Source organism: Jaculus jaculus, chromosome 12, assembly GCF_020740685.1.
Source record: "Jaculus jaculus isolate mJacJac1 chromosome 12, mJacJac1.mat.Y.cur, whole genome shotgun sequence".
NCBI lineage: Eukaryota > Metazoa > Chordata > Mammalia > Rodentia > Dipodidae > Jaculus > Jaculus jaculus.
In genome coordinates, this window is record NC_059113.1 from 26,758,843 (window position 1) to 26,777,556 (window position 18,714).

Sequence of the window (18,714 nt, forward strand, 5' to 3'; positions counted from 1 at the left end):
TACTGTCAGAAATATACCCCGTTCCCTATCTCCTACTAATTTAGCTCAAGCCACAGCTACAGACCTTGCTTTTCAAGTGAAAGCACTGTTACATAACTAACCTACATTACATATCTTTCTATTCTCACAAAAATCTTCGACTCCCTAAAGACCTTCTTCTAAAGTGCCAAAGGGCTGTAGAAAGACGTGAGTGAGTTTGACTCACAAGCACAGCATGACCAGGAGGCTTGGAGAACACAGAACAGCTGAGGAAAGAAACTCAAAGCAAACAAAGGAAATCCAAAGATAGACGAATGTGTCTACTGCCGCCACATGTGCTGCTCTTAGTGAAGCTCCCTGTCAGTCATCAGCCTTCTGCAAACGGAAGGACAGTCTGCACAGCCCTGCTCTGCAGTGGACTCCTTTGATGCTTACTCAGGGAAACACTGTTCTCATGTAGTAAGAGTTCTTCCCTCCCACTTCAAAACACATTTAAAAGAAAGAGCATAGAATGCCAAAGTATAAAAAACTGAGATAAGCAGTTAACTCTTCTAGATACTATGCTGAAGATATTCTGGGTTAAAATTCAAGTTTATAAAATACCTTTCTGGGGCTGGAGAGATGGGTTAGTGGTTAAGCGCTTGCCTGTGAAGCCTAAGGACCCCGGTTCGAGGCTTGGTTCCCCAGGTCCCACGTTAGCCAGATGCACAAGGGGGCACATGCATCTGGAGTTCGTTGGCAGAGGCTGGAAGCCCTGGTGCGCCCATTCTCTCTCTCTCCCTCTATCTGTCTTTCTCTCTGTGTCTGTCACTCTCAAATAAATAAATAAATAAAAATTAAAAAAAAAAAACCTTTCTGAATTTTAGAAGTTAAATTTAATCATCACAAAAATGTGTGCTTATTTGTTTTGTTGTTGTTGTTTGTTTGGTTTTTAGTTTATTTATTTATTTATTTATTTGAGAGCGACAGACACAGAGAGAAAGACAGATAGAGGGAGAGAGAGAGAATGGGCGCACCAGGGCTTCCAGCCTCTGCCAACGAACTCCAGATGTGTGCACCCCCTTGTGCATCTGGCTAAACGTGGGACCTGGGGAACCGAGCCTCGATCCGGGGTCCTTAGCCTTCACAGGCAAGCGCTTAACCGCTAAGCCACCTCTCCAGCCCTGGTTTTTGGTTTTTTGAGGTAGAGCCTCACTCTAGCTTAGGCTGACATGGAATTCACTCTGTAATCTCAGGGTGGCCTAGAACTCACAATGATCTTCCTATCTCTGCCTCCAAAATGCTGGGATTAAAGGTGTGTGCCACCACGCCTGGCTTGCTTATTTGTTTTTTGAGGCAGGGTCTCACTCTATAGCCCAGGCTGACCTGCAGCTCACTTTGTTGCCCAAGCTAGCCTCAAACACATGATACTCCTCCTGTCTCAGCCTTCTAAGGTGAGGGACAGCAGTTCCAGGTAGAGGAAGAGTCCCCCTCTCAAGAAAATACACAGATGAGTGGTAAGAAGACACCCACTGTTCTCTGACCTCTGCACACACAAGCAGGGGGTGCATGCATCTGCACATGCTCATACTCTGAACATTACAAACAGCATACCACACAAATACTTGGCACACATACACACACACAAAGAATAGGCATGATTTGCCATGTAGTTGGTGCTGGAAAATCAAAGAACTAACTAGTGTCAAAAACACACCCATGGGCTGGAAAGATGGCTTAGTGTTTAAGGCACTTGCCTATGAAGCCTAAGGACCCAGGTTTGATTGCCCAGGACCCATGTAAGCCAGATGCACAAGGTGGCACATGTATCTGGAGTTCATTTGCAGTGGCTAGAGGTTCTAATGTGTCATTCTCTCTATCTATCTGCCTCTTTCTCTTTTTCTCAAATAGATAAAATATAAAAGTGTTGTTAATAAAAGATAAGACATCCATATCCTATAAGCTATAGGTTCTATTTAGAATCAGGAATAAACATATTGCCTCAATGTGACAGAAAACCCTCCTTGCTTCATAATTAATAAGGAGGGAGCAATCTTAACATAGCAAACCGGGAAAATTCTCAGATTCCACGGAACATTCACCAATTGTACCCGTGAGTCCTCCAGAAAAAGAACAAAAACAGTGTTTGCCTTCTTGCTACTAGTGGTGTGAAGAGAGCTCAATGACTAAAAACTTTATGCAGAGCTGGGCATGGTGGTATAAACCTATAATCCCAGCACCTGGGTGGCAGAGGCAGGAGAATCATAAGTCCAAGACAAGTGTGGGCTACACAGTGAGTTCTAGGCTAGCTGTCTTAGAGAAACAAACAGCAATACAGGTGAGGTTTAACAACATTAAGATAATGTTACTGAAGTTGTTAGTGATACCAAAACATCCATTGTATGCTGCAAGCGAAACAAATTTCTACAGAACACAGGACTGGCCACTTTATGATCTCCTTGAGAATGAGCTACTCATGGGCCTTTTATCATGTAATGACGCCTATACAATAAACCCTACAGATTAAATTATTCTCCCAAAACTACATAGTTGCCCTCCCCTTATCCTTAAGAAACTGGTTTCAAGACCTGAAATCTCAAGTACCTTACTTTAAATAGACTGTTATTATACATAAATACCTATGGTAGTTCTATTTATACATCAGACACATAGAGATTAACAACCATAAACTAGCCAAAGAGAAGTTCAATCATAGCAGTATGCATCTGGCTCTCCAAGGGCTCCACATCTGTGGATTCAACCAATTGCAGATCAAACATATTCAGAAAATAACTGCATTTGTAGTACACAGACTTTTTGTTGTGAAATTAATCTTTTTTTTTTTTTTTTTTTTGGTTTTTTGAGGTAGGGTTTCACTGTAGCTCAGGCTGACCTGGAATTCACTATGTCATCTCAGGCTGGCCTTGAGCTCACAGCAATCCTTCTACCTCTGCCTCCTGAGTGCTGGGATTAAAGACGCGTACTACCATGCCCGGCTGATGAAATTATATCTTAAATCATATAACAACTATTTGCATAGCAACTACACTGTATTATGTAACATGCATTCTCAAGAGAAAGTATTTGGGAGGTTATGCACAAAATACAAACAAATATATACAATGTTATGTAAAGGATGTAAGCATTCCTGGTGTTGAAACTAATCTCCTTTAAGGATACAGAGGGACAACAATACAGTAATAAAAGCTATATATCTCTCCTACCATACCTTAGGAGACATTTCAAATAACAGCTTATCTTTGCTACAATGTTGTTGAGCTTTGAAAAGAGTATGGTAAAAAACAGACTTGGTCACAAAAGACCACATAACTATGATTCCAGTTATACGAAAGGTCCAGAATAAACAAGTCTACTGAGACAGAAAAGAGATCATCATTTGCCCAGAATCATGGGATGTGTTGACAAAGAGATGGTATGTAGCTACTAACAGGTGTAATGAGTATAGGGTTCCTTTTAGGAATGATAAAATGTTCAAAAAAATTAGGTTGGAGTAATAGTTACAAACCTCATTGAAAAATTAAAGACCATTTAGCAGGGTATAGCAGTATACACCTATAATTCTACCTACTTGGGAGGCTGAGGTAAAAAGATCATGAGTTTGAGGATAGTGTGAGACCCTGTCTCAAAATAAAAATAAAAAGGGGGTGGGCATAGCTTGTCTAGCATACCCAAAGCTTCGGATTCAAATCCCCAACATCACACACACACATACACACAAAAAAGACCATTTAGTTGCACACACTTTTTAGTCAAGTAAACTGCACAGCACGTGAACTCTATCTTAGTAAAAGCATAACAACAAAATGGAAGCTCAGATGCTACAGGAAAGGATTAGGACTACATCACAGGTTTACACTTCAGAAGATATTTGAATTAGTCTCATATGTGTCACTTGTAGGGACACACACTTTAGAGAAGTGTTACATCTCACCACTACTTCAGCAACTTTAGATTTTAAATTATTCTTGAGGAATGTGTTAGATACATTCTATTTACAGAAAAGAGGTAGAAAAAATGACATCCTCCTTTCTTCTAAAATGGAAATAACCAAGCACAAGAAATATCCTAGAAATATGACAACTGTCCAGTCCCAAAGACTTTCATTTTTGTTTTTCTATCCTATTTGGAGAGTAGAAAGGAGATTTATTTTACTCTTTTGTGACAGAGTCTCACTAGGCCCAGGCTCCAAGCTGGATTCAAACTCACAGCTATCCTCCTTCCTCTGCCTCCCAAGTGCTGGGATTGAAGGATGTAACACCAAGTTTAGCTTCCCTTGTCTTTTAATGCTAAAACATCTTTGGGATCCAAGCAAAGTGGCTCATGCCTATAATCCCAGCACACAGGAGGCTGAGACAGGACTGCAAAAGTATAAGGAAGCCTGGGCTATAGTGTAAGGCTCTGCCTCAAAAAAATACATATGCACACACGTGTATGCCAAGGTTAAGCTCTGGGAAATGAGCCAGCTAATCCCCTCTGAGCTCTGTGATCCACAAGTTTCCCATTCTTACTCCTCTTTGCACTACCCAAACAGAAGCCCAGTGGCACAAGGGGGTGCACACGTCTAGAGTTCTTTTGCGGTGGCTGGAGGCCATGGTGCGCCCATTCTCTCTCCTCCTCCTCTTTCTCTGTCAAATAAATAAAGAAGAACAAAGTATTTTTAAAAAATTATAAATCCACTTGATTAACTGGGACGAAAAAACAACTTGTGCTAAGACTGAAGAAATCACTTCAAATTTCCAAAACAGTACTTTATGCCATTTCATTGAGAAAAAGATCCAAATGAACTGGAGTGTAATTCAGTGGTAAAGAATGTGCTTAGTTATATGTGAGTCCCTGGGTTCTTCCCTAAACACAATCAATCAGATAAAAAGAGACCTAAACCTTATCCTCTGGAGGCCAAAATGATAAGGTAAGGTGCCTGTAAACAAGGAAGTGCCTGCCTACCAGGAAGCCAAAGCCCTTTCCAGAAGGATCTAAGACCAACAGGGGGCTCTTTCACCCACAACGTGTCTGTCAGCTCTGGAACCACCTGGATTTGTTTGAGGCCACATTTTAGGCCGAGTAGAAATCTAGCTCAGACTGAAGGCAGAAGGCCCTGAGCAGAACTTCATCCTCAGACTCCACCAGCAGGAGGAGCAAGGGCAGAACGAACGGCGCCACGACTGGGACTCCACAGCAGAGATCTGAACTTGCATAACTCCAATCTGTCGCTGCCGAGCAGCAATCTCCTCAGAAATAATTGCTGGAGAATTCAAAATACCAACTGCCTTTCTCAAAAAGTAGCAACCACCCACACAGCTGGGAAGCTGAGACGGGTAAAAACAGAGAAATGAATGTTTAGCAAGCAATGCTTCCAGGCAAAGTGATGGTGGCCATACACGGAGACATGCCACAACAATGGCAGTCCTGGCTGGGGACTTCACCAGTGGCCCTGAGCTCCAGGAAAACAGGCAACGAGAAGGTTCCCGGGAGGCAGTGAGGGGGCCTCAAACAAGGAAGCAGTGTGTGGGGGGAGGGAGGGGAGAGCTGGTGGACTAGGAAATTACACCCTTTGGTAGGAGTGTTGTTAAAAAGTAGAAGAGGGAATATGGCTCAGTAGATAAAGCACTTGCCACACAAGTGTTAGCACCCGAGTTCAGATTCCCAGACCCCACATAAAAAAGCTGTGGCAAAATAAATAAAATATTGTCAGGCGTGGTGGCATATGTCTTTAATCCCAGTATTTGGTAGGCAGAGGTAGGAGGAGCGCCATGAGTTCAAGGCCACCCTGAGACTACATAGTGAATTCCAGGTCAGCCTGGGCTAGGGCTAATCCCTACCTCGCAACCCCCCCCCCCCAAAAAATAAAAAAGTAGAAGAGTCTTGTGGTTGGTCACCAGCTCTAGAATGCCTCCCACTGAGTCTCACCCCTGGTAGTCACACCACTGGCCTGACCTGTCCCCAAATGGATACTGTAGAAATAACACTGTAACTTCTGAAACGTCTAACTTGCTGGCATGTAGATCACTCCCACAGGAGATGAGGAGAGCCAAGTGCCTTACATTGATGACACTGACCACATGACACCTGAGGCCTCCCACCAGCCAGCACGACCTGGCCAAACAAATGAGTAAGCCTCACTAGAAGGTCCCCCAACCTTCGTCAAGTCTGCAAATGACTATAGTCCTGGCCAAAAAATTCCTTCACTGCATGCTTACAAATGACCTAAGCCAGATCACCCAGCTGAGCTAACTCCAAATTCTCCACCATAAATGCTTATTGTTTTAAGCTAAATGTTGGAGTTATTTGTCATACGGTAACAGACTTCCCCCACAGGACTCCTTGGGTGAGGCCTTAGTGCAACTCCCAGCACCACTGGCAAAACCAAAAATAAAACAACCCAGCACTTTCTACCACAAAGTAGGTGCAGCGTTCACACACCTGCTCTCCTCACCCAAACATGACTCAATCAGAGAAAGCAGCAAATGCTATTACTGAACCCGTCCCTCTACCTTTATTTATCACTGAGGAGCGGAAGTGAGGCATTAAGGAAGCCACGTGCTTGCAACGCACTGCAGCTTACTGTGATGCCTTTTGCTTCTACTGTATGTACCTGATAGGGCTGTGGACCTTGAACACTGTCCTTTTTGTCAGACACTGATTCCTGAACTCAGTCCTCTCCATAAGACACTGAGCTTGCTTGCACACCTGAAGACACAGTCCCCACTAGCTTCTTAAACAGTCACTTAGGCAGATGCTTTTCCCATCACACACCCTGTTCTGACCACAGTTTAAGAACATTTACAGCTGGGCATGGTGGCACATGCCTTTAATCCCAGCACTTAGGAGCAGAGGTAGGAGGACTGCTGTGAGTTCAAGGCCAGCCTGAGACTACATAATGAATTCTAGGTCAGCAGGTCAGCAGCCTGGGCTATAATAAGGCCCTACCTTGAACCCCCCCCCCCAAAAAAAAAAAAGACCATTTATTTCCTCTAAGCCTCCTGGGTTGACAGTGAAGAGAGGAGATTCAGATTTCCTGGAGAGAAAACACGGATGTTTCAGAGAGCTCTAGATTTGCATGTTTTGGCAGTGTTGGGGATTGAACTCAGGACCTACTACATGCTCAGCAGGTGCTCTACTACTGAGTTATAGCACTAGCCTTTTTTTTTTCTGGGTTTTTCTTTTTATATTTTATTTTTATTTATTTGACAGAGAAAGAGGGAGAGAGAGAGAGGGAAAATGGGCGCGCCAGGGCTTCCATCCACTGCAAACGAACTCCAGATGCATGAGCCCCCTTGTGCATCTGGCTAACGTGGGTCCTGCTAAGCCATACCTGCAACCCATGGGATTTTCTTTTTAGAGACAGGATCCCACCATGCAGCTCAGGCTGGCCTCAAACTTGTAATCCTCCTGCATCAGGTGTGGTTCCAGCACTCAAAAGGCTAAAGTAGGAGGATCATGAGTTCAAGGACATCCTGGCCTACATACTAACTCTGTCTCAAAAAAAAAAAAAAAAAGAGGAGGAAGGAATGAAGGGAAGGAGAACTTGGGGCCTGAGAGTATGCGGAGTATCACTCACCTTCCCTAGCACATGTGAGTCTCTGGGTTGGGAATACAGCTCTGGAAGGAAGAGGAGGAGGAAGAAGAAGAAAGGAGAAACTTGGGACTGGACAGATGGCTTAGCAGTTAAGGCATTTGACTATAAAGCCAAAGGACCCAGGTTCTATTCCCCAGGACCCAACGTGGTGCATGCGTCTGCAGTTCATTTGCAGTGGCTGGAGGCCCTGGTGTGCCTATTCTTTCTCTCTCCTTCCCCCTACTCACTCTGCCTCTTTCTCCCTCTAATAAATAAATAAATAAAAATAAAATAGTTCTTTAAAGGAGAAGCTTGGACTACCAGGTAAGGATCTGCATGTGCCCAACAGAAAGTCAAGACATGTTTTCATGTGTGAATTAAAGGAGATAATATATCATTACTACTTCCTTTGCAGCTTGGCCCAGCAGCAAATATAATTATGCATGTGACTTGATAAAAACTAGGCCAGGGTCAGGGAGATGCCTCAGTGGGTAAAGCACTTGATATTGCAAGTGTGAAGAACTGAGTTCACATCCCCATAAAGATGGACATGGCAGCACACCTCTGTAATCCCAGCACTCCTGTGGCTAGATGGGAGGTAGAGAAAGGAGAATCCTCAGATGCTCATTTGTCAGCCAGCCTGGTGTTCACACCAGCAAAGAACAAGAAACCCTGCCTCAAACAAGGTGGAGGGTGAGGACCAACACGCACAAACACACACACACACACACACACACACACACACACACATATACACACACACAGATCCAAAAAAGAAAAAAAAAAAAAAGACCTAGGCTATTACATGCAAAGGGTAGGGTGAGATCTTCAACTCAAGGCAGGAAGGTCTTTCTAATACCTACTTTTACAGTCATTAGCCAAAATCAATAAACCTAGGTTATCAATACCTCTTGTAATGACTGCTTGGAGACAACCATGAACTTCCATAACTACTCTGGGCTTCTATTATGACTGAGAAGCCATATCCCAAGTTATGCCCTATGGGCAAAATTTACTGCTCATAGAGAAAGATACTATGGCTACTTTTTAGTTTAATATACTTTGATATATACTTTGTTGTTTTGAGACAAAGTATCATGTATCCCAGGCTGGTTTTGAAATATCTTATTTTTATTTATTTATCTGGTGGATGGGCAGGTAGAGAGGCAGAATGGACACACCAGGGCCTCCAGCCACTGAAAACAAACTCGAGAAGCATGCACCCCTTTGTGCATCTGGCTTACATGGGTCCTGGAGAATTGAGCATGACTCCTTTGGCTTTGCAGGCAAGCACCTTAACCGCTATGGCATCTCTCAAGTCCCCAGGCTTGTTTTGAACTCACTGTGTAGCCAAGGATGATCTTGAACTCCTGCTTCTCCTGCCTCTGCCTCCTGAGTGCTAGGAATACAGGTGAGCACCACTAGACCTGGCATGAACTTGCTATTTCACCTCCTTTCTTTTCTTTTCTTTTCTTTTCTTTTCTTTTCTTTTCTTTTCTTTTCTTTTCTTTTTTTTTTGTCAGGCATCTAAAACAAGTCTCACTGGGGGTCAGTTTTGGTGGGATTGTATTGTCTTGATCACCTCCTTTCTTTGCACTGCTGGGACTACTCTAACTTGAAGGGACTCTGGAATACATCCATTTTTTATGTGGGTGATTAAACAGTGGAATTGTAATTTTAGAAGAAATGCTGACTGTTCCCCAACCCCATAGATAGAAAATGACTCAGCCACCAGAAATTAGCCAAGAATGCTAATTTGTTTCACTTGGTGCTCAGGTAAGACTAAACCAGGAGAGTGCAATTCTGCAATGAGTTGAATCATTACAATTTCTTCAGAAGGTCTTGATTTTAGTACTCATATGATCTGAAGGTTATGAAAGTTTTTACTTTGTCCAGGCAGAACTTTGAACCCTGCCCTGGGGGTTTTATTCAAACACTGTTGATTCTCTGTGGTTCTGCTTTCTGCGCTTTCTGCAGGCAAGAATTCCTTCTCTTGGGTGGAGCACTGCATAGATTAGAGGTACTTTCTACAAGGCTCATCTATCTTGTGATAAGTAAAATAACAAAGAAAACATGGATGAGTCCATCTACCAGTTGGAATCATTAGCTTGTGACTTAAAAGTACCGTGCTGCATACACCTTTAATCCCACCCCTTGGGAGGCAGAGTCAGGAGGAACACTATGAGTTCAAGGACAGCCTGAGACTACATAGTGAATCCCAGGTCGGCCTGGGTTAGAGAGAGAGATCCCCACCTCAGGGGGAAATACAAGTATCATACAGATAAAAATAGAATTGCATCATACTGCTAAGGTTTTTGAGGCTTAAATGTCTTCAAATAGAATCACATAATATAAAAAATTAAATTAGCTGGGCTGGAGAGATGGCTTAGCGGCTAAATGCTTGCCTGTGATGCCTAAGGATCCCAGTTCGAGGCTCGATTCCCCAGGACCCACATCAGCCAGATGCACAAGGGGGCGCATGCATCTGGAGTTTGTTTGCAGTGGCTGGAGGCCCTGGGGCGCTCATTCTCTCTCTCTCTCTCCCTCTTTCTCTGTCTGTCACTCTCAACTAAATAAATAAAAATAACAACAACAAAAAAAATTTTTAAAAATTCTGTGAAACAGCTAATCACACCATAATAGTAATAATAAATAAATAAATAAATAAAAGCTTTAACTTGGGACACCGTTGACAGAAACACACAGGGAAGATTTGTTGGTCTGTGTAACATAAAGGGTTCTTATTAGTCACATTATCTCTAGAAAATTCTAATAAAGCAATCTCTTGGTGGAAGCAAGGAAAGTATATTCTACTGAATCCTTCCAAAAACATGCTTGCAGATTTGAGTGGAATACTTCAATGTGTATCTGCAGAAAAATATTTGCATAAGTTTGTTTATACATATGCTATAAAGCATAAGAAAAAGTCTAGGGCTTGGATTTTTAAAAAGGTCTATTTTCTAAGTTTTTATGTATCAGTATAATCCAAAGCATTTCAATATACTATATCAACCACTTTGAGAGAGCTATATTCTTGGATAATATATTCTCAAACATCCAATGTTGTATTAAAACTACTTAATGAGGGCCGGACATGGTGGTGCATGCCTTTAATCCTAGTACTTGGGAAGCAAAGGTAGGAGTTCGAGGCCACCCTGAGATTACACAGTGAACTCCAGGTCAGCCTGGGCTAGAGTGAGAGCCTACCTCGAAAAACCAAAAAAACCAAGACAACCTTAATGAGGGGCTGGAGAGATGGCTTAGCACTTAAAGCGTTTGCTTTAACCACTTAGCCAAAGGACTTCAGTTCGATTCCCCAGGACCCACGTAAGCCAGATGCACAAGGGGGTGCATGCATTTGGAGTTCGTTTGCAGTGGCTGGAGGCACTGGCACACATATCCCCCCCCCCCGTTTCAAATAAATAAATAAACTTAAAAAAATACTTAATGAGAACAAATGAAAAGTCTATGTAGGTACATGTATTGAATGATTATAAAAAAATTTCTTCAATCTTCCCTAATTTCTTTTTCATGTTTTTAAAAACTTCTTACCTATTTCAGTCATTTAAAAATTAGGTCCACTGACAGACCAATTACATCATTTCCATTTTTGTAAAGGAGACTAACAGCCCAATAGTCTGTCCCCTTAGCGAAGCCTTCTCTGATCACACAGACCTACACCGGGGACCCCCAGTTCCCTGCTCTCCCATGCTCAGGTACAGCTGCTACTAGCTTGTCTTTATTTTTAAAGTCATTATTCCAAGTTACCCCAACTTTATATTTTTGCTGAACTTAGCATAACTATGGATATGGCATAAGAAACCTTTTCTGACCTCAGAGAAAATATTCTAGGTTTTTGCTAGATACTTGGTGTCTGTGCTCATTGCTCAACAGATGAGTATGGTTATATTTCCAGACAGTTTTAAGGGAGCTGACATGTGAATTTCAGTTAGTACAACTTTTTAATCATTTAAAAATATAACATCTAGCTGGGCATGGTGTCACACATCTTTAATCCCAGCACTTGGGAGGCAGAGGTGGGAGAATCACCATGAGTTTGAGGCCACCCTGAGATTACACAGTGAATTCCAGGGCAGCCTGGGCTATAGCAAGACCCTACCTTGAAAAACAAACAAGAAAAAAAAAATATAACATCCAGGTCTGGGGAGACAGCTCAGTAGCTTGCTCAGTAGTTAAAGGCACTTGCTTGCAAAGCCTGATGGCCCAGAGTTGAATCCCTAGTGCTCACATAAAGGCAGATGCACAAAGTGGCACATGTGTCTGGAGTTTGTTTTCAACAGCAGGAGGCCCTGAAACCCCCATAATCACTCTCTCTCTCAAATAAAGAAATAAATATTAAGTATACTTAATCCATTCTTCCTCCTGGAGAACCCCCCCCCCAAAAAAAAAAGAAAGAAAGAAAGATAGAAAGACAAAAATTTGGCCTTTGGGCATGGTTTGTTGATCCAACCCAGACAACCAAAATGTGTCAACTAATAACTACATTTTCCACAAAACTTCCAGCAGCAAATGGTAGATTCCATTCACCCTGTTCTATCCCAGAGGGCTGCATTATGTTTTTGAAATACCTAGCATATCAAGCTGGAGAGGTTTAACTAGTTACTCAAGAATAATGTGAACTTCTGCAGTAATTAGGACTCTTGCTTTCAGAGGAAGGGAACAATCTGAGGCTAAAGGGGTAAACACAAGGAATGGGGGCCCCAAATGACAAAGTAAACCACTACAGCTTTCATAAGCTGAAACAGCTGAACAAATCCACAGCTCCCCATTCTATGCGTGAGGAGGAGGTGGGGAGGAGGGGAAAGAGCTGCAACCTTGGGAGTGGACAGAGAGCAGACGCCAGACTGCCAGCCCAAGCTTGAAAGCCACTGGTTTGGTGTCTTCAAGAAATTCCTCTGGCTAGAGTTTTATTGTACTAGCTATTCAGAAACTAGTTTCTTTCTGTGATTTAAAAAAAAAAAATTCACAGCCTGATCCTGTTTATTTCCTGGCATAGGACTAGGAAAAGAGTCATTTCAGAATTTACTTATGCTCTTAAAATGGCTCCAATGAAAAGAAAAATGATATTTTCCCTGTAACTGAAGGAATTAGGAAGTGGGTACCAGAACAAGGGTAAGACAGGCAGAACACAGAAAATATACACTTGAGGACCACTGTGCACCAGGAAGCCAGGATCATTACAAGTGTCAGTGCTAACACCTAACTGACAAATCATTCCTACAGAAGATACAGTCTTTTTTGGGGGCAGGGGAGTTCTGAGGTAGGGTCTCACTCGAGCTCAGGGTGACATGGAATTCACTATATATTCTCAGGGTGGCCTCGAACTCACAGCAATCCTCCTACCTCTGCCTCCCAAGTGCTGGAATTAAAGGCGTGTACCACTGCACCCGCTTCAGAAGACATAGTCTTAAGTAGTCTGTATCTGCTGGAATCACAGAAATTCAAGACTACAAGGAACACATACACACACACTCAATGATTTTTTTTTTTTTTTTTTTTTTTCGTTTTCTGAGGTAGGGTCTCACTCTAGCCCAGGCTGACCTGGAATTCACTATGTAGTCTCAGGGTGGCCTCGAACTCATGGCAATACTCCTACCTCTGCCTCCAGAGTGCTGAAATGACTTGAAATGAAATGACTTGAGAATTTTGAGGCTGGGGAGATAGCTCAGCAGGAAAAATGGCAAGAGCTCCAGACTCAAGAGAGACCCCATCTCAGGGAAATAAAGTCTTTCTCTGGCCTCCACATGCATCTGCACACACAAGTGCATATGCCACACATACAACAAATACTCAAAATAAACCCTTCAGAAATAAGATATTTCAGGAGGGGCTGGAGAGATGATTTGGCAGTTAAGGCACTTGCCTGCAATGCCTAACAACAACCTGGGTTTGATTCTCTAGTACCCACATAAAGCAAGATGTACAAAGTGGTGCATACATCTGAAGTTCATTTGCAGTGGCTAGAGGCCCTGGCACATCTATTCTCTCTCTCTCTTTCTGTGCAAATAAGTAAAAGATTTTTTAAAAGATTTTTTTTTTTTTTGCTCAGGCCTGGGGTTTGCCTTGCAAGCATAAGGACCTGAGTTTGATCCTAAAACCATATGAAAGTACTAGATGTGGTAGCACACATTTGCAATCCCAACACTGGGGAGACAGAAACAGGCAGATCCACAGAGCTCTCTGGTTAGCTTGTCTAGACTAAATGGTGAACTCCAGGCCAATGAGAGACCCTCTCTCAATAATAAATAAATAAATAAATAAATAAATAAATAAAATGGCCACCATACACACATGAACACACACACACATCCACTTTTATGTGCACACACACACACATATAAAAAATTTCAGTGAAATCATTTGTAGCAGGATGTGTGCATTAGCTGTATTATTACATTTACTTTGTATGTGTGACAAGATAATTCAGACTGGACCAGCAATAAATGTTATAAAGAAGTGTGCCACCTTTTAGCCTTTTAACAGGCTAGTGAGCAATTATCCCATTGTTTAAAGACCTTAAATTGAGAGATTTCATAACCTGTAGAATTATTTCCTAGACTTATACCTCCCCTTAAATTACAGTATGCAAACCATGAACTACTCTGTAGAACTTTTCTGATCCAAGAATCTCTAAAAAGAAAACATTTAGGGAAAGTTTCTGTTTGCAAAGAATGGAAAGAGAATGTGAGAGTCACTGGAACAGGAAGGTGCAAACAATAGGTTCTCTGTGGCTTTGGGGGCGCAGTCCATCCAGACGCTATTCATCTGGCAAAGAGTCTGGTAGGATGAATCAGTCGAGCAGCTGAGAGAATGTTAAGGAAGGGCTGCCCAAGCTAAGGGAAATTCAAAGAGGCTTTCAAACAGCTACTTAACATGGGTCTAAGAGCTTTATTTAAATCTGATGAGAAAGCCCACAAAATGGTTCTTCCAAGCTTTGAAATCCCCCTTCAGATCTGTCAATCTTGAGAGAAGAAAAGGAACAAGAGGCATTTCCATCACTGAGAGTTCCGATATGTAAACTGTGAGTTCCCAGCAGCTCCCGCCCCTCCCCAAACCAATGATAAACATAGCTCAAAGCCAGTAGAAGGTGTGACTAGAGTCTCAGCAGGATAGACATAGCATGTAGCTCTCAAGTTCAAGCAAAAACAGACTGCTAAAAGTTGATGTCATTTTACCAATAATTCTAGCTCCTCCACAAAGTCTAATGACTTGACTTCTCCAGGCAACCTCTGAAGATGTTACTAAGCAGTAAGGTACATGAATGGTGAATCCAAGGAAATCATAATCAGTTTCAAAATTAGGTAACCAGTTAACAGAAAGCTGCTTCTATCTGCCACTGTACAGTAACATGTTATGACAGCAGAAAAGAGAAGTCACAAACAAAAGACACCCATCACAAGGGGCTGGAGAGATTGCTCAACAATTAAGGGTACTTGCTTGCAAAACCTGTCAACCCAGGCTTGATTCCCTACCCAGGTCTGGCCCTACATGGAACCAGACACAAAAAGTGGCACATGAATCTGATGATCGTTTGTAGTGGCAAGAGATCCTTGTGCACACATGCATACACATAAAAATACTGACATGTCCCTACTTTGAGAAACAAACAAACAAACAAAATTATATATATATATATATATATATATATATATATATATATATATATATATATATATATATGTATATGTATTTTAAATCCACCCTGGAGTCCACAAAATGGCCAAAAAAACATGCAGAAAGGAAGCTAAGCCCAGCCATTGGGAAGCTGAGGCATGAAGATCAATATGAGTTCAAGGCAAGCCTGGACTACATAGAAGATGCTGTCACTAAAACAAAAACAAAACAGCAAAAAGTAGAAAAATCAAAGCCTTGTCATGTATACCTCAAGAAGAAATACTGCAGTCTTAATTCTTGCTGCCTAGAAATGTGCCTTTATTTGGAAACAGTATTTCTGCAGATGTAGTGAAGTGCAGAGAGGTCATACTGGGTCACAGTAGGTGCTGAACTCAATGATTGGTGTCCACATAGGATGTGAAGACAAAGACTCTCAGGAAATCCCACTTTGTGAGGAGACTGAGCAGCATTCAGTGGTCACAACCCAAAGAACACCAAGGGTTGACAACCACAGGCAAGAGAGGAAACTTTCTGGAGTCTTCATAGGGAATATGGGCCTGTCACACCCTGGTATCAGACTTTTAGTCTGATTTCAGTTCCCTAAACTGTGGAGAGAATAAACTCCTTGTTTTAAGCCACTCAGTTTATATCATTTCATTACAGCAGCCCCAGGAAGTCACTAGCCCTGCAGTGGCTTCTACTGCATTCAGAAAGCTTAATCACCATTACTGACTTCAGCTCCTCCACCTGCCTGCCTCGCACTCCACTTCAGCCGTGCAGGCCTGTCTGCGTACCTGTCCTCAAACATGCATGAATCTTCACCCCCACCCCAAGGCCTCACCAGTCATAGGCTGCTCCTTTTCCTTTTCCCCAAAATCTCCAAGCCTTGCTTCCTCAATTTCTTTCAGGTCTGTGTTCAGTTTACCCTACTGGCCATGTTCCCTCTAACTACTAGCCCTATACCATATTCCCCATTTTCCCCTCTTCCCCTCTCCCTACTTTTCTATTCGTCATAGTACATAACACAAGCACATATATATACACACACACACACACACACACACACTCTCTCTCTCTCTCTCTCTCTCTCTCTCTCTCTCTCTCACACACACACACACACACATACTGAGAGCCTATCTCAGAAACAAACAAATAAAAAAGCTGGGTGTGGTGGCACACACCTTTAATCCCAGGTAGAGGGAGGGGGATCACCATGAGTTGGAGGCCACCCTGAGATTACATAGTGAATTCCAGGTCAGCCTGGACTACAGCAAGACCCTACCTCAAAAAACAAAACCATGCCGGGCGTGGTGGCGCACGCCTTTAATCCCAGCACTCAGGAGGCAGAGGTAGGAGGATCGCCGTGAGTTCAAGGCCACCCTGAGACTACAGAGTTAATTCCAGGTCAGCCTGGACCAGAGTGAGACCCTACCTCGAAAAACCAAAAAAAAAAAAAAAACAAAAAAAAAAAACAAAAAACAAAACCACCACCAACAACAACAAAAAAAACCTGAGTGACAAAGAAAAGGTCTCTATTAATTAAGTACGTAGGCCAGCGGAGATAAGGAGCTGGCACAGGCTGGGCCCAGAGGGGACAGGAGAGAACATGTGTGCAGGGTTTTCCTAGATTGAAGGGTTTACCACCAGCTCTGCGTAGAAGGGGAAAGACAAATAATTCTGAAACTGCCACTTAAGATTCGTAACCAAAAACAAAAAATCAACTCTTATAATTTTTGTGTCTAGCCACACCCTGGTAGAAAACAAGTTAACCAGAGGAAACTGTGACACTAGATCTAAACTTAACTCCATCTCTGCATTACTGCATACACTTTGGTTTACAGGGGCAGGGAGGGGCCCCACAGGAACTCTGATGCTGACAATCTCACACTGCAAAGACACAAAACTCTATTCAGGGAATAAGGCAAGCTTTGGATGACCATCACATGGTAAAAAGTCTGGAGCTTTAAGATTGGCTCTTTCTCAGCAAGAAGGTATCTCAATCCCTATCAAGTGCTCCTAAATTAACATTTCCATTTTATAATGTACACTTTAAAAACAACTATAAAACTAAAGAGGCAGAAAATTTAAAAAGTTTTTATTTACCTTGGGTTTTGGCCCCAGATTCTGCAAATCCTAGAGATGACTCACAGGTTTCCTTGAGAGATGATCTAACTGGAGTATCAGCTTCAGGAGTCTCAAAATTACCTTCAGAATCCGAGCTGCCAAGGGGGAAAAATGAGGGATTACCACTTTCAACGGTATTTCTGACACCCTTTAAAATACACACGTCCGCAAAGGTGGAAGTGTCTGTCTCTCTCTATCTATAGCCAGCACACAGGGCCTGGCCAGAGGGAAGCCCTCTCGGGTTTCTTGGCCTCCCTGACACGTCCTCCATCCTCTGGAGCTCTGTGCCAGCAACATTCGTGTTTGACATCATCTTTGCTTTTCACACCCGGGGAGAAAAAAAAGAAGAAAGAAAAAAGCCCTTTGCATCTCATAAGACCTCTTCCAGCGGCTTAAAATTAATACTGCCACCAGCCAAAATGAAGTCAATGCTAATAGCTACGTTTTTTTCCCCCCACCCTCGGTAGGCCTTTCTACCTGTCAGTGAGTCAGTGGCTGGAGGCTAAGGATGCTGTCACCTGCCTCCTGCGATCACACGTGTGACAGCTTAGAAGACCATCATGTCTCGCCCGCTGCCGGGAGCCCGGTCACCACGGGATCCTCCTGGCCACGCCGGCTCGAGCGGACCCGGCAGAGGCCCGGGGCGCCGGCGGTGCAGCCCTCGTCCCCCGGGGCGTCGCCGACTCCCCCGGCCCGTGCGCCTCGGGAAAGTGACCGGGGCGAGCGGGAAGGCGGGGACCGCATTTTCCGGGCTGGGCTCGCCGAGCTCGCGGCCCAGGGCACGGAGGGCGGAAAGCGCCCGCGCAGACAGCTCGCCCCGAACTTGCGGGGGCACCGCGGGGAGCCGGCGGGGCGCGGCGCGGCGCGGCGCGGCCGTGGGCGCGGAGTCACGCGGGGAGGGGGGCGGCCACACACTCGCACGGAACGACCGCGGGCGGACAGACGGACGGCGCGCGTCCGCGCCTCGGCGGGGATGCTGTGTACTTGCCTGAAGCTCAAGGATCTGGTCTCGGCCGGTGAGTCCTCCTCCTCCCGGCCGCCCTCCGCGCCTCCGGCCTCGTCCTCGCCGGCGCCCGCGCCGCGCACGGCGGACCACGTCCACTTCGCCCACTGCACGGGGGACAGGATCTGCCAAGGGCTGAACGCCATGAGCGCGGCTCCGGCTCCGAGGTCCGGGATCCCGGGCGGGCGCGGGGCCGGGGGGTGGGGGGTGGTGCGGGGACTGCCTTTCCCTTCAAGATGGAGGGAGCCGCTCTGACAGGCGCCCGGCCGCGTCGCCGGCGTCGGCGCGGATGTGGCTGAGCGGGCGGCCGGCTCGGGCGGAGCGTCCTCTGCGCAGCAGCGCCGCCTGTCGGTGGATGGCAGGGCCGGGGCTCGGGCGGAGCGTCCTCCCCCGCAGCAGCGCCGCCTGCCGGTAGGTC

The 18,714-nt window shown here is 44.3% G+C and overlaps 1 protein-coding gene across 3 annotated transcripts in view; it reads right to left on the reverse strand.

Moving 5' to 3' along the window:
- Tacc1 (transforming acidic coiled-coil containing protein 1) overlaps positions 1-18,457 on the reverse strand; it is a 56,736-nt gene extending 38,279 nt beyond the window's left edge. For all 3 annotated transcript variants that reach the window (XM_004668999.2, XM_045131879.1, XM_004668998.2), the window contains exons 1-2: positions 18,282-18,457; positions 17,273-17,388 (exon numbers count right to left, since the gene is read on the reverse strand). In XM_004668999.2, coding sequence (XP_004669056.2) covers positions 17,273-17,388; positions 18,282-18,442 — 277 coding nt within the window. In that variant the 5' untranslated portion in view covers positions 18,443-18,457. The remainder of the gene's footprint in view (positions 1-17,272; positions 17,389-18,281) is intronic.
- Positions 18,458-18,714: the final 257 nt, after the last annotated feature.